We start from the raw sequence: 15,468 nt of genomic DNA on the forward strand, positions 1-15,468 counted from the left end.
TGGCTATTACCATGTTTCCCTGAAAATAAGACAGGGTCTTATATTAATTTTTGCTCCAAAAACCGCATTAGGGCTTATTTTCAGGGGATTTTTTTCATGTACAACAATTTACATTTATCCAAATACAGTCATGGCATCTTCTGGTTGCTGCACAATGGGCTTACTTGGGCTTATTTGGGTGGTAGGGCTTATATTATGAGCATCCTGAAAAATCATACTAGGGCTTATTTTCAGGTTAGGTCTTATTTTTGGGGAAACAGGGTAAAGCCATTGAAATAATTAAAAAAATAATTTTTAAACGATAGATTGAGTGTTCCTAAAACTCTCACTATTGATTAAAATCATGCCTGAAAAGGGAGGTCTTTGCCTGATAATGGAAAGTCAAGAAGGAAGGGGCCTACATTGTAGCAATGCATTTGAAAGCATGGAAACAGATGCTGAGCCAACTGTCTCTTCCATTTCCACCAAATTAGCCTGGGAGGACAGTGGGACTCAGATGAGCCTTTGGAGAATATCTTGAAAGCCAAAGAGGCTCATATGAAGTTATATAGTCCTTCACATAGCTTGGAACCAAGCACTATAACAGGGGTGGGCAATTAATTTCTATAGGGGGAGCACATGAAAAATCTGAACTGTGTTCGGGGGCTGAACCAACTTTACTTAAAAATAAAATGAAACAGTGATGTTATGATTGTTTTTCTTTTAAATTTGTTAATCTTCACAAATACTAAAGAGGTTTTTTGCGGTATGTTAAAGATAAGCAACTGATCAACTTTAGACAAAGCTTTAAATGGTTTTGATGTTCAAAACTGTCCATGGGCCAGACAGTAGAGGCTCGCTGGCCATATGTGGCCCTTTGTGCCACACTTTTCCCAGGTCTGCACTATAAGGATTTATAGCTTATGAACAGTACTTTAAATACAAATAAAGTTGTATTCACGAAGGCTTTCATGGCTGGGATCTAATGGTTGTGGGTTTTTCGGGCTCTTTGGCCGTGTTCTGAAGGTTGTGTTCTTCCTAACGTTTCGCCAGTCTCTGTGGCCGGCATCTTCAGAGGACAGCACTCTGTGCTCTGATGTAGTTTGCTTGGGAGTTGAGTATTTATGGCTGTGAGATAGGCTTTTGTCCTTTTCAGGAGATGGGTGATTAGTGTGTCTTGTTGTGGGTGTATTGTTGTGATAAGGTGGAGAGATTGTCTGTCACTGTGGTTGATGGGTGTCGATAGCTGGTCTTTTGTGTGTAGTGATCCCTGATTCTTGTGGCTGGGTAGAGTTCATTGACCTTTTGCACGCTGTATTTTTCAAAGCTGGGAGCAGAATTTTGTTGAGTTTCAAACTTTCCTCTTTTTTGTTGAAGTTCTGCTGGTGCTTGTGGATTTCAATGGCTTCCCTACGCAGTCTGACGTAATGATTGCTGGTGTTGTCCAGTATTTCAGTATTTTGAAATAGAATTTCATGTCCAGTTTATTTTAGGGCATGTTCAGCTGTTGCAGATTTTTCTGGTTGTTTTAGTCTGCAGTGTCTCTCATGTTCTTTGATTCTGGTGTGGATGCTTCGTTTTGTGGTTCCAATATACCTGTCCACAACTACAAGGTATCTGGTATACACCTGCAGTGGTGAGGGGGTCCCTTCTATCTTTGGATGACCATAATATTTGTTGTATTTTTGTGGTGGGCTTGAATACTGTTTGTAGGTTGTGTTTTTTCAAAAGTTTCCCCATGCGGTCCGTGACCCCTTTGATGTATGGCAGAAATACTTTATTTGTGTCATTCAAATTCCTTTTGAGTGAATGAGCTTTCTGTGGAAAGATTAGAAGTGTCGCAAGTTTCCATATCAAGCTATCTAGCAAAGTCTCTTAAGCAATAAATCAGTATTCTAGGTATCTGTAAGGTCAAAGAAGTCATCTTTTGTTCCTCCCATCCCCTTTTGAAATCCATCCTTTTATATCTCACAGATGATTCTCAGGTTTCTTAGAATAAAACCTTGTGACGTCAGTGGGATATATACGTTTATTATAAGTTTTCTGCCTTAAGCTTTAGTAAATGTTCTTTAACATAATCAAACAGTCTGAGGTAGTAATGTAGATAAACCTCATTGTAACTACAGATTAAATTGTTGTGATGATGTTTAAAGTTAATTTTTTATTTATTTATTGTATTTATACCCTGCCTATCTAGTCATTTCGACCACTCTAGGCAGCTTACAACATAAGGATAACAAGTTCTAAAAAAATGTATAACAATTAATTAATTAAATAAATGATTCTATAAGATAGGAAAAATAAAAATAAATCAAATAAAGAGGAAAAAAAGGAAAGAGGACAGGAGTTAACTGGAAGGGAAGGCCTGCCTATACATCCATGTTTTTAGTTGGTTCTTAAAAGTACCCAGCGAGGGTGCAGCGCGAATCTCCAGAGGTAGGTTATCCCAGAGACGAGGAGCCACCGCCGAGAAAGCCCGGTTTCTAGTTCTTTCTTTCCGGGCCTCTCTCAGCGTCAGGCTCCTCAGCCTCACCTCCTGGCTCGCGCGGGTGACACGGGTAGAACTAGTTGGGAGTAAGTGTTCTGCCAAGTATCGAGGTCCTAAACCGTTTAGGGCTTTATATGTAAGCATTAACACTTTGAAGTCAATGCAGTAAGGAGTCTGGCCGCCGCATTCTGCACCACTTGAAGTTTCCGCATCAGCTTCAAAGGAAGCCCCACGTAGAGCGCGTTACAGTAGTTTAATCTAGAAATTACGAGCGCAAGTACTAAGGTAGTGAGCGCCCCCGTGTCTAGGTAAGGTCGCAGCCGGGCAATCCGCCAAAGGTGGAAAAAGGCGGTGCGGACTACCGATGCCACCTGTGTTTCCATGGTGAGCATTGGGTCCAGGTGTACCCCGGCTGCGGATCCCACTCTTCGCGGCCAGGGTCACCCCCCCAAACATGAGGGAGTTTCCCAAGCCACCATCCACCCACCCTCAGAACTTCCGTCTTGTCCAGGTTCAGCCTCAGCCCATTCTCCTGCATCCACTGCTGTACGGCCACCAGGCAGTGCTGGAGGGACAGGACAGCATCACCTGCAGTTGGTGAAAAGGAAATATAGAGCTGGGTGTCATCAGCATATTGATGGCACGATGCTCCACATCCCCTGATGACCCCACCCAGCGGCCTCATATAGATGTTAAACAGCATTGGGGAGATGATCGACCCCTGTGGAACCCCACAATTGAGACTCCATGGGGCCGAGATACTCTCCCCAAGCTGCACTCTCTGGGGGCGGTTCTCCAAGAAGGAACGGAGCCAGGCTAGAGCCAAGCCACCGATACCCAACTCAGAGAGCCTCCCCAGGAGGATACCGTGGTTGACGGTATCGAAGGCCACTGAGATGTCGAGGAGGACCAACAAAGAAATTTTACCGCTGTCGGCCTCCCTCAACAAGTCATCGTACAGGGCGACCAATGCCGTCTCTACTGTGCCATGGCCTGAAGCCCGACTGAAAAGGATCCAGGGCATCTGTTTCATCCAGATGTGCTTGAAGTTGGTCAGCCACCACCCTCTCGACTACTTTGCTCATGAAAGAAATATTGGCGACAGGCCTTTAATTGCCAATTTCGTCCGCCGCCAAATTAGGTTTCTTTCTTATGGGCCTAATGAGTGTCTCCCTGAGGGCAGAGGGAAACCTGCCCTCAAGGAAAGACCCATTTATTATTACTGTGGCCCATTCTGTTGTTATCGGCCTGGCTGCTTTGATTAGCCAGACCGGGCAAGGGTCCAAGGAGGAGGTGGTGGCTCGACAGCGGTCAAGTACTCTGGCCAGAGAATCAGTTAAGTGACCATTCAGTGACATAGCATAGTAACGTGAAACTGTTCTTGTTCAGTAACTCCATAACCCTAGTAACATTATAGTCTAAATGTTTGGTAAAAGCATTACAAATAAATAAATAAATAAAATAAAATAAAAAAAATATATTCTGTAATTTTTTCCCTAGACAACCAGTCTCTAAAGAAAAGACTGCCTGAAGAGAACAGTCTTTGCCTGCTTGGGGAAGGACAGCAAAAATGAGGCCAGTCTGGCCTCCTGAGGGAGGGAGATCCACAGTCTGGGAGCAACAGCAAGTAAGGCTCTCTTTGACCCCATCAAATACATCTGTGAAGGTGGTGGGACAAGAGAAAGGCCTCTCCTGATTATCTTAGCACGTAAGCCAGCTCATAGTAGAAGACACAGTCTTTGAGACATCTTTGACCCAAACCATTTAGGGCTTTATAGGTTAAAAATAGCACTCTGAATTGTCCTCAAAAATGTATCAGCAGCCAGTGGAGGTGCTGTAGCAGGGAGTAATATGATCCTTGTTAACAATCTGACTGAAGTGTCTGAACACTTTCCAAAAGCAGCCACACATAAAACACATTACAGTAATCCAGCTAGGACAGCAATGGTGAACCTATGGCATGTGTGCCACAGCTGGCATGTGAAGCCCTTTCTGCTGGCATGCAAGCCATAAGTCGCAGGATCACTACTCCCCCCCGCGCAGCCAGACCCCCCGCACGCAGCTGTGGTGCTGGCGCTTCAGCAGGTGGATCTGGAGCAGCTGGTGCTGGCAAAAGATCCAGAGTGGGGTCTCAAGGCACATCCATGCCTGGGATTCCCCCTTCCGCTGCCACTTCTGGTTCCACCTCCGCATGCCTCCCGCTAGTCCCCCCCCCCCAGTCTGGGCAATAATAAAAATATTGGAGAGCACGGGGCCCAGGACTGAGCACTGTGGTACTCCACTTGTTGCCTCCTCCCAGTTAGAGAAGGAGCCATTAATCATTACTCTCTGAGTACAATTCTGTAGCCAATTCTGTATCCACCTGACGCTTCATCTGTGTTGGCTTCTAGTTATTACTGCCTTATTTTCTAGGTGCTTGCACAATGACTTTCTGATCTGTTTCAGAATTTTGCCTGGGACTGATGTCAGGCTGACTGGACTGTAGTTCCCAGGTTCCTCTTTTTTGCCCTTTTACGGACAACATTGGCCCTCCTCCTATCCTCTGGCACCTCCCCCATTTCCCATGATTTCAAGAAAATAATGGATAGCGGTTCTGAGAGTTTTTCAGCCAGGTCCTTAAGTACTTTTGGATGCAGTTCATCCAGCCATAGAGATTGGAACTTGTCCGAGGTGGTAGGTATTCTTTGACTATTTGTTTATCTATCTCCAGCTGCAATCCTGTGCCCACCACTTGCACTTCCAATTTGTTTGGAAGTTCATAGTCTGTCTTATGGGAAAAGACTGAACTAAAATAGGAATTAAGCACCTCTGCCTTTTCTTTGTCCTCTGTTATCATTTTTTCCACCTTCATTGCGGACCTGTGCCACTATATCTTTTGGTTGTCTTTTGATACTCACATAATGCTTTTCTATTACTCTTTAACTAATCTCACGGCAGTGACATGAATGCAATACATTCTGCAGGGACATGAACAACTTCCCTCCAAGATGTACAATACAACTTGGAATACAATAAGAAATCAAGCATTAAGTTAGGAACTGCAGTGCAAACATTTTTAAAACACTTATTTGACCCTTTAAAAAAACCTTGGTAAAGATGGCCAGAGTAACAGGAACTACTAGTCTCAGTATATTACTGAACAATTCTAAAATGTAAAACATTATTTAATAGACCCTAGTATGATAGTCTGCTTTCTACAGCAATTATTGGCATCATCTGCCTTTGCTCCTCTAAAACCAGTTCACCTACTGAAGCCAATTAGCTGTCTCCTATGACTGATGTTTCATAAGTCAGTTTTGTAACATAAATTAAATTGACTTGGCAGGTGATTATGCGCATGCATGCCCATTCAGATATGCAATATTGTAGCTAAAGGCATGTTTTCAAAATGACTATAGTCAAAGGTCATATGCATTTGTAGGTTATTATTCCAGCATTTAAGACTTGTTGTAGTTTTGTACTTTCCTGTTTCACATCAGCTACTGAGAATACACTAGGTGGGCCTAATAAGCAATCACTGTTTAATGCATTATTATTTCTAAAACTGGAAATATGTTTTTCCTAGGTTTGAAGGCATCAATAAGCCTCAAAACACTCTTAATTTTAGTGAAACAAACTGATATACACATGCCCCAATTCAAAAAGTTAGCCATAAAAATCTCCCTAATTAACCTACACAATCCCTTTCTATTTTGGCAGAAATACACATCAAACTGTGCCAGTAGAGCTAACTGCACTGAGTAACTCAATCAAAAAAGAAACACCATTATTATAAAAAAAGATAAACTGTGCAGAGTGCCTCGTCAACCCATTAAAAAAAGGGTATTTCCCCCTAATCCCAATAATATCAGTTGTTCAGAGATAAGTTTGCTCACTGCAAAAGAAGTGTTATTAACCCCCACCACCATGGTACAACTCCAACCATGGTAGTTCTTCAATCAAGAACAAAAGAAGACACACTGAGAACTTAACACTGAGCTCAGTGGGGTTTTAATATGCGCCACAGCCTCACTGATTTCAATGTGTCTACTCAAAATATGGCAAAATCTGGATCAACTCATTAAATTTAAAATAATTCCAACTAGATATATTAATGCCTCTAAAGCAGCCATTCATTTTTGCAATAAATAAATAAATAAATAAATAAATAAATAAATAAAATCTTAACTTAAACAACAACCTTCCTGTTTTGAAATTAATTGCATCTAATGTATGCCACAATCTGACATCCTTCCTCCTTTGTAACTATCTAATTCTTTTAGTTATTAAAGTCTGTAATGCTTCAACAAAGCAATGCACACAATAGTTACATGTGGTGTCTTATTGCTTATATGCTCCCACTTCTATTGTTCACTGTGAGAAACAGAGACCATGCCTACTTGTCATCTCTGCCTGGACACAATGTGAAATTAATATGGAGGATGGGGATAGCATGATCCAAACTAAACCTTCAAGAGGTGCTTGTTGTTGGCATGGAACTAACAACAAAACACAGTCCTGAGTAACTGGGCAGAAAAGGGCTCATAAGATAAGAAACCTGAAGCATAGGGGCATCAGAAGCATAGCAACTCAAGAAGGGACTAAAACTTGAGTAGTATCTAAGTCATTCAATGAGAAAATAGGGGAAAAAAGTGAAAAACCTTCCTCAGAAATAAGAGATATAGGCACTGGCAAAACTGTATTCCAGAGGTGCATATGGCATGATTGTTATAGAGGACAGGGATAATGTTCATGCACAAAGTAGTTGTCACAGATTTTATGCCACAGTCATAAAACCACACACAGGGGACCACAAAGGGAAACAGGTGAGGATGACAGCTCATCAAACAGGTGAGAAGCTAGATCTACAATAAAGCACAGCCCCAAACTTGCTGGTACTTGCCATCTTCTGTCTCTAGTACAGTGGTTCCCAATCTTGGGAAGATGTTCTTGGACTGCAGCTCCTAGAAATCCTGTCCAGCACAGTTAGTGCTGAAAGCTTCTGGGAGTTTTAGTCCAAGAACATCAAGGGACCCAAGGTTGAGAACCACTGCTCTAAGATATCATTTGTTTGTTACATCACTACTTAATTTATTCTTCCAAAAATGCACTGCAATTTACACAGAACTCCCTAATTATCTCTAATTATCTAAAGCCTAGACATCCTTACCTTTAAAGATATTAAATTTACATGGTCTCTGAACCTTCTTTGTTCAGGAATCAGATCATACTCAGCATATACTGTTTGCAAAAATCTTAAGAAACAAAGCAAAAATTTAAAAAAGGCGACAGAAAAGGTATTGAAAGATGGGCTGAGACAGAAGAAGAGATTAACATGAAAAACCGTTTCATACAGCTTACAGACAAGAGACTCAAAATCTGAAAGACAAAGAATGCAAAAGGAAGAACCTTGATAATGCAACATGTAGAGTTTGGGAAATAAGCACTGGACACAGTGATTGAGGGAGGGAGGGAAAATATTTCTATTTCTAAAAGTATACTGGGCTAATTAAGACTATGTCACATTTAAAGAGTAACTGTTCAGCCAGTTTCATCAATTGTACAATCAATAAATGCAGGTTCAGCCATACATGGTAAAGTTACAAGTAGTCCCCCATGTGTCCTCACTCTTTTGCAACATTCAAATGCAGGAGAAATCTTTAACTGATGAATTAGGCATTAAAATAATAAAATCTATCCAAACAAAATAGTTTCTAAGAAGATGTTGTAAATTTGCTTGATTCTGTGCTTTCAAACAACATTTAAATTCTACACAATTCCCCTGCATAACATATTTCTAATTAGATATTTAAGTCACTTGACTGGAAGAAAAATTGATTTAAAAATTTCAAGAAACCTGTATCAATGCATGGGCAGAGAAAAACTCTGGAAACTTTACCCAAGGCTTAGAACATAAACAGCTTTGCAAAAATGACAGGAGAAAAAATTAGTAGCTTTCTAGTTCAAAAATTAAATGCTGAAGAGGAAGCTCATTGCATTATTGACCAAAATCCTGTTACTTCAAGCTGAGTATGCTATTGCAAAATTTGCATCAAGGCAGAAGTCTTATCCAGGAAGCAGTTCTGTAGATGCAGTTACACAGTCAGTTGTGTGGTTCATGTGTGGCCAGCTGCACAGTCGTTTATATGATCCAACATAGGGACTCACAGACATAGGTACCGTGAATGTAGGCAAATGTAATTTTACACTATGCCAAATCCAACAGGATTTCTGCAATTATTTCAGTCCTCCATTTTGAATTAATCAACCAGTCTAAAATTTTAAATGCACCCTCCCTCATCCATTTAAAGATAAAAACGAATAACCAGGAGTCTCCAACCTCCTCGGCTGAAGGAATGCACGTGTATGCACATGTGCACAATCCCGCCCGCCCCTACGCACCCCCCACATGCACACATGGATGCACACATGCCTCCTGCATACACCCTGCACCCCACCCACCTTCCACGTGCACACCTGCATCCCATGCCCGCACAGGTGTCCGCCCCCCTGCACACACACACACCTCCCGCATGTGTACACGCACGCGCACACACACACACACACACACACACACACACACACACACACACACACACGCACGCACGCACGCACGCATGCACCACAGCATCCACGGTCCTTGGAAAAATGGTCTTCAACTAACAGTCCCTGGTGTCAAAAAGGTTGGGACCCACTGCTAATAATCACTAACTGACATGTTCAGCATATATATTTCATATATATGAAATACATGTTCAGTTATATATTTCTGCAATATTATGATACCCAAAGACAACAGCATGGCTCAGTCTTTCCTTCAATATCTGAAGTATGCAGTGCTTTTTTTTTAATTTTCAAAACCTCCTTCTTATTCCTCAAGCTTTCTTCCCCATTTACTTTCCTGCTCTACTGTTTTCCCTCCCTACGAATTACAAAGTATGTCTATTGTTAAGTTGGACCACTAATGTACTGAAAGTCCTGCCATGCTGGTGAAATTAAAGGAAGGAGGGGAAGAAAAGTAAACAACAACAAAATATTGTGACACTTTAAAGATTAACAGATGCATTTCATCACAAGCTTTCATGGATCAAAAGTATTACAGTACACAGAAGAAGAAGAACTGATTGACCTATCTTTTCTTCTGCATTGTTCTCTGAAATACCTTATTTTACTCTTACTGACCATCAACTCTTAGCTGGTCTAAAAGTTCACATATGGGGGCGGGGAATGGCTGAACACTGGAAGGGACCAGACATCCTCTATGAAATAGTGTCCAAAGCCCCATCCACATCTCTACAAGCTTCCACCCTGTTCCAATAACAGAGTTCCAGCACAGAATCATTATGACTACAGAAAGATCCAGGAGATCACAAACAAGGGGTGGGAAGGCAAATCAATCTTGACCTTTGAAGTCAGAATTCTCCATCTGAGATCAAAGGTGAGATCTGATGTATAAAATGGCCCACAGGACACTATGTCAGGGAAAGTGGATTGGAACTTAGGATAACCGTTGTTGTTGTTGTTGTTGTTATGTGCTGCCAAATCACCCCCAACCTGTGGCAACTCCATGAATGAGCAATTTCCAAAATGTCCTGTCCTCAACAGCCTACTCAGCTCGTACAAACTCAAGGCTGTGATTTCCTTTAGGGGTTCAGTCCATCTCATATTTGGTCGTCTTTTCCTGCTGCCTTCAGATTTGCCCAGCCTTATTGCCCTTTCCAGTGAAGCCTGTCTTCCTATGATGTGCCCAAAGTAGGACAGCCAGTTTCAACATTTAGGCCTACTAATGCCCTTTTCCTCCTTGTGTAAACTCATTTATTCTTTCTTCACCTCTTAAACTGATACCGTCAGTGAGAGATCATGAGTTCACTTACATATGCCAGGGATTTCAACATACTCTTAGCAAAACTTATCCATGTTCAAGTTTATTGCCTAGTTCAAGAACATATATTTAACCTCCACACATCTGTATTTCTGCCATAATTTCTGGTGCTAGTTTCCTCCTTAGTGAAGCACTGCTGTTACTCCCTAGACAAAGCTGGGCAAATTACAAGCCCAGAAAGAAGAACTTGCTCAACTCAGATCTCCAGGTTTCTTTATTTTTACCAACTTTTATTTGGTGAGGCAACATATTGGAATTACATGCCATGCCTGAAACTTCCATGACACACTGCAGTAAGTTGCAACCTGAATCCTGTAAATGAGTCAATGAAATCATGCATTTTAATACAGTGGAACTTCCACTTTAACAAAATATTAGACTGAATACAAGAAATCTACCGTAACATCTCATCTAACTGATTTGTTCCTCTCTGCGATACTCTTATACAACGCATTTCAATCACCTGCCTATTTCCTTCAATTAAAAACATGTATATTAGTTGCAACCACAGGAATGTGATGAGGTACCAAGAAACACTCTGGAACCTCAACTACTCGTTGCCAAGCCCTTAATGATCCTATTTCCATGAGGATTGCCTCTATCCCAAGAGCTCCAGTGTGGGTGTTTGGGAGTGACATTCTAAAGGAAGCGCTGAGGGGGAAAAGATATCTTAATCCGTACAGAAATCCAATTATTTGTTTTCCACCCTACAATTATTTCACATTCTCTTTGCAGACATTTTAAAAAACATTTCTAAAGATCCAAACATGTAATTCCTGAATGCCAAAATGCTTGACACTGTTATATTATATTTCTCATTGTCTGACATGAAAAGCCTGGCATTTTTTAAGATAAGGGTTTCAAAACCTGTTCTACTAATACTCTTTTCTTTCACGTTACTTCTTTCCTTAACTGAGTCCCAACAGAGGTCATAAAACTAACATCGATCAGCACTGCATCCCACACACCAGTCAGGAGAAATTCTTACCTTGCAAACAGATCTGTAGCTGGCCCATACCCACAGTTATTCTGAAGACTGTCTGATATCAGCAAAATATATTTCCAAAGCCACAAGTGATTTATTCCTTTATTTATGTTTATAAGGCTCAGTCCCCTAAGAGTTAAGTCCACCGGGACATTTACCGGCACCACCCCCAAAACCCTGGCACTACATTTATTTAAGCTGCAGAAGAACACATCTGATGACGTGATTTTATGCCAGCCTGCATTTCACATTTGCCTCGGATCGTGCCCTTATTTCCCAAACCAACAGTCCTGGAGGAGCGCGGGCAAAAGCAGGCAAGGCCACTTCGCTGGGCTCCGCCATGAGTTTCAGTTACTCCTAAGCCAACGCCATACATTAATCCAGGGGTCACCCAGGGGTCACCCACCCACCCTCCTCTTTCCTCCTCGCCTGACAGACAGACAGACAAGTCCTGCCTGGTGCAACGGCGTGGGAGCCAGCCATTTGGGCCACCCATTCGCTTCCTCCGGGCTGCCTTCAAGGAGCCACCGGGTGACAAAAGGCCCTGCGGGGGGAAAAGAGCAGGGAAAGAAGGGGCCATGGATCGAGAGGGGCAACCACGGCCTTCCTCCCCCTCCCCCAGCCTACCGAGAGCGAGAGAGGGGCCGCCGGCGCCTTCCGGGCGTCTCTCTCTCTCTGCTCCCGCCCCCTCCTTGTCTTTCAGGAGCGGTCGCCACGGCAACGGCGGCTTCCTGCCTTCCCTCCCCCCCCCCTCCCTTCCCCCCCCCTGCGCCTTTCTGCCGGGTGACCTTCCTTACCTTCCGACAGAAAGGGCAGTAGCTCTTGCTAAAAATCATGACCCGGTGGGAGCTGATCATGGTCCGCACGCGGAGCTTCAAGGAGTCCCAGTCCGGGAGCCGGACCTGGCCGGGGGGCGGCATGGCTGTGCCTCTCGCCGAAGGCAATGCGGAGAGAAAGAGAGAGAGAAAGAGAGAAAGAGACGCAGCCACACAGTCGCCGCCGCCACTCACTCACTGGCTCGCTCGCTCGCCTTCGCTTTCTCTCTTTCGCATGCGCAGTGGGGACGCCGCCCGGCCTGGGACCGCCATCCTTAACTCCGCCCTTCCTCCCTCAAGAGTAAGGCGGGAATAAGGAGGCGAGCGGTCAATGAGAGGAGAAACAATCACACGCGCGCTCACCCCGCAGGCGAGAGAAGAGGAGGAGCCCCACCACCCACCACCCAGCGAGAGCGAACACGGCGGGGGGGGGGGGATGAAGAAGGAGGCGCCTTGGTGACGTTGCCCAAACTCTCTCCTCCGTTGTCGCCCAAGGAGAAAACAAGAAATGAGGGCCGGGCTCCGGCTCGTCTGGAGTCCTCATGCCAGGGCCTCCCTCTGCCTCCTCCTCCCGATCCCCTCTTAAGATGGGACATGCCCAACGGTTGCCAGAAAGCAGTCCTAGGCACGGTTTTCTCGAAAGGAAGCTGGATGAAGTTTAGTCAGGGGGCGTTTGACCCGCTCCGTATTCCCCTGCAGGAACGATTGGGTGCGCTCTAAAAACGTGGTTCTTCTAGAGAGGACCTTCCTTTTCAAGGAGTGCTCCAACTGGACCCTAAAGCGGACCAATCCGCCCCCCCCCGCCCCCAGGTTGGTCTCGGGTGGGATGTTATTTATTGGTAACGAATAGGACTGGCCCAAATAAGCTCGCTTTTCTTCCTGTGTGATTGTCTACATTGCTCCAGTTGCGGATGGTTTCTGCACTTGCATACCTGCGTGCTCACGTGCACATGCAAACGTATGTCCGTGTTGCAGGCGTGTGCAGGGGTTGGTCACTAAAGCTAGATGGTGCATCATTTTAAAGCTTAGGGGGGGAATGGGCTGAGGGAACAAGTAAATATGTGCATAGCTCTCTTCCCGTTTGTGTGTGTGTAACAAGTGCATAGCTGTAGGTGTGTGTACAAAACATACCACCACCCCACAGATATCACCAGTGTGTGTGTGTTACTAACTGCCTTGCCTCCTTTCACTGTATCAATGAGCTCCACTTAGCTGCTTCCAGATGTGTTGCACCCTTCTCATATTGTCCCCTGTGACGTGCCCCTCGCATGTCCCCAGATTATTTCACTAGTCTGAGGCCCACAACAGGTTCTCTCCTTTCTGCTACCACCAGTTGACCACTTTCAACACCCTTTAATTAGAAAGATTGAGGTCCAAGCTGAGTATAAAGTTGAACAAAACAGGTTTATTGGTTACAGTTCGTTTAAACAGGTTCTCCACAGACTTTAAAGCAGGTGTGTCCAACCTTTCACCTTCCCTGGGCCACATTAGAAGATGAAAATTTGGTTTGGGCCGCACCTACATTTGGTTTGGGCCGCATGGGGGGGCAGCCCTAGCCGTCCTCCGCAGCCCCGCTCCAAGCGTGCTTACCGGCAGCTGCGATCTCAGACAGCAGAGGCTGCCAGCTTCGACTCTGGTGGCTTTATGGGGCCAGGAGGGGGTCCACCTATTGACAGGGATGGCGCAATGCAGTCACGCAGCCCCCCTGTCCCCTCCCCTCCCCTCCCGCTCCTTCCTTCCTTCCCTCTCTCCCCCTCTACTGTTGTGACATGCCCCGGCCATATTCTGGCAGTGTAACTTGAAACTTTGGAATTTCTTTAAAAATAAAAAATTGCACTGGGCCGCATTACGAGCTGACCTGGGCCGCATGCGGCCTCGGGCCACAGGTTGGACAAGCCTGCTTTAAAGTATTCATCAGATTAGTAATAACTTGTTTCACTCTTAACTCTCTTAGCTTTGTATAAGTTCCGCACTCTTGACTGCCTATCTTGACTTCTCACTATACCACACTTTCTAACTCCCACAGAGTAACTTTTACTTCAGACTCTCATCTCTGACTCTTAACTCCCTAACTAACTACTGTGGTGCCTCGACTTACGACTGTCCTGACTTGCGACCAATTTGAGTTACGACCAGCTTCGGTCACAAAATTTTGCTTTGACTTGCAATCAGAACTTTGAGATATGACCGGAAAAAAGGCGGGGAAATTTAAAATGCTAACCATTGGTCAGCGAAGAGGCTGCTTCTCTGTAGCTCCTTTGCCCCAGCTATTAGAGAGTGTGCCTTGGGAGAGAGGCTTTGGACTGCCTGGTACTGCTTTTTGCTTTTTAAAATCAGCCTGTTCTGGTGAGTACTGTACAGGGCTTTGTAGCGTGGGTTTGGGGCTCGCAGCGTGTTTTTTAGTCCGCTGGAATAGGTTTGTTTGATTCAGAGGTTATGTTTCTGTGCTTTGATGGGTCTTGCATTGTGTAGTCCCTGCTGGAATGGGTTTTATTTATTTATTTATTTATTTATTTATTTATTGGACTTATATACCGCCCCATAGCGCTACAAGCACTCTCCGGGCGGTTTACAATTTTTAATTATACAGGCTACACTTTTTTTTTTTTCCGGCCGGAACAGATTAATCGCATTTCAATGTATTCCTATGGGAAATGGTGCTTTGAGTTATGACTTAATCCCGGAATGGATTAAGTTTGCAACTCAAGGCACCATTGTAACTCACTCCCAAAACTCCTCTTCTCTGTCTCACCCCTCCCTTCTGGTTTCTCTGGCTCCGCCTCCCAACAGCTCCCATTGGTACATGCAAATAATCTCCTAAACGAGCCAAAGCAGGTGATTGCCACGTCTCCTTTCCATCTCTCTGACAGCTTGATTCCAATTTTTTTGTCTTCTCCATTATCACTCCTCCCCCTTGCAACCCCCCTCCTTCCAACCCCCCTTCTTTCACAGATGACATTGAAGCAAGTGATGGGGGGGCTCTGCTTCTAACATCACTAGAGCTGGACAATGTGCATTATTTTAAAGATTTTGTGTGGGAAATGGAATGAGAGAGCAGGTGAATATGTGCATGGAAATGTGTCTCTGTGTGTGTGCATGCAAGTTGCTGATCCTCCAACAGCACCTGTGTGTGTGTGTGTGTGTGTGTGTGTGTGTGTGTGTCTGTCTGCCTGCCTGCCTGCCTGCCTGTCTGTCTTGCCTCCTTTCACTAGATCAATGGGCCCAACTTTGCTCCCTCAGAATTATTTGCTCCCTCTGCCTTGCCCCCACTTTCCATCTCACACTCCCCCCCCCTTCACCTGCCCTCTGCCTAGCAGGGGAAGTGATTAATTTGCCAAGA

At 44.3% G+C, this 15,468-nt stretch overlaps 1 protein-coding gene across 3 annotated transcripts in view; it reads right to left on the bottom strand.

The window, feature by feature from the left end:
- The window catches only part of TXNRD3 (thioredoxin reductase 3), a 49,859-nt gene extending 37,538 nt beyond the window's left edge, over positions 1-12,321 (bottom strand). Inside the window, exon 1 of one of the 3 annotated variants that reach the window (XM_072989526.2) lies at positions 12,111-12,321. In XM_072989526.2, coding sequence (XP_072845627.1) covers positions 12,111-12,233 — 123 coding nt within the window. In that variant the 5' untranslated portion in view covers positions 12,234-12,321. Of the gene's footprint in view, positions 1-11,316; positions 11,672-11,940; positions 11,980-12,110 lie in introns of those variants that run through there. The other 2 variants (XM_078385245.1, XM_078385244.1) reach the window with 2 other exon arrangements.
- Between the last annotated feature and the right edge of the window lie 3,147 nt (positions 12,322-15,468).

The sequence above is a fragment of the Pogona vitticeps genome, chromosome 2, assembly GCF_051106095.1.
Source record: "Pogona vitticeps strain Pit_001003342236 chromosome 2, PviZW2.1, whole genome shotgun sequence".
In the NCBI taxonomy this organism is placed as follows: Eukaryota; Metazoa; Chordata; class Lepidosauria; order Squamata; family Agamidae; genus Pogona; species Pogona vitticeps.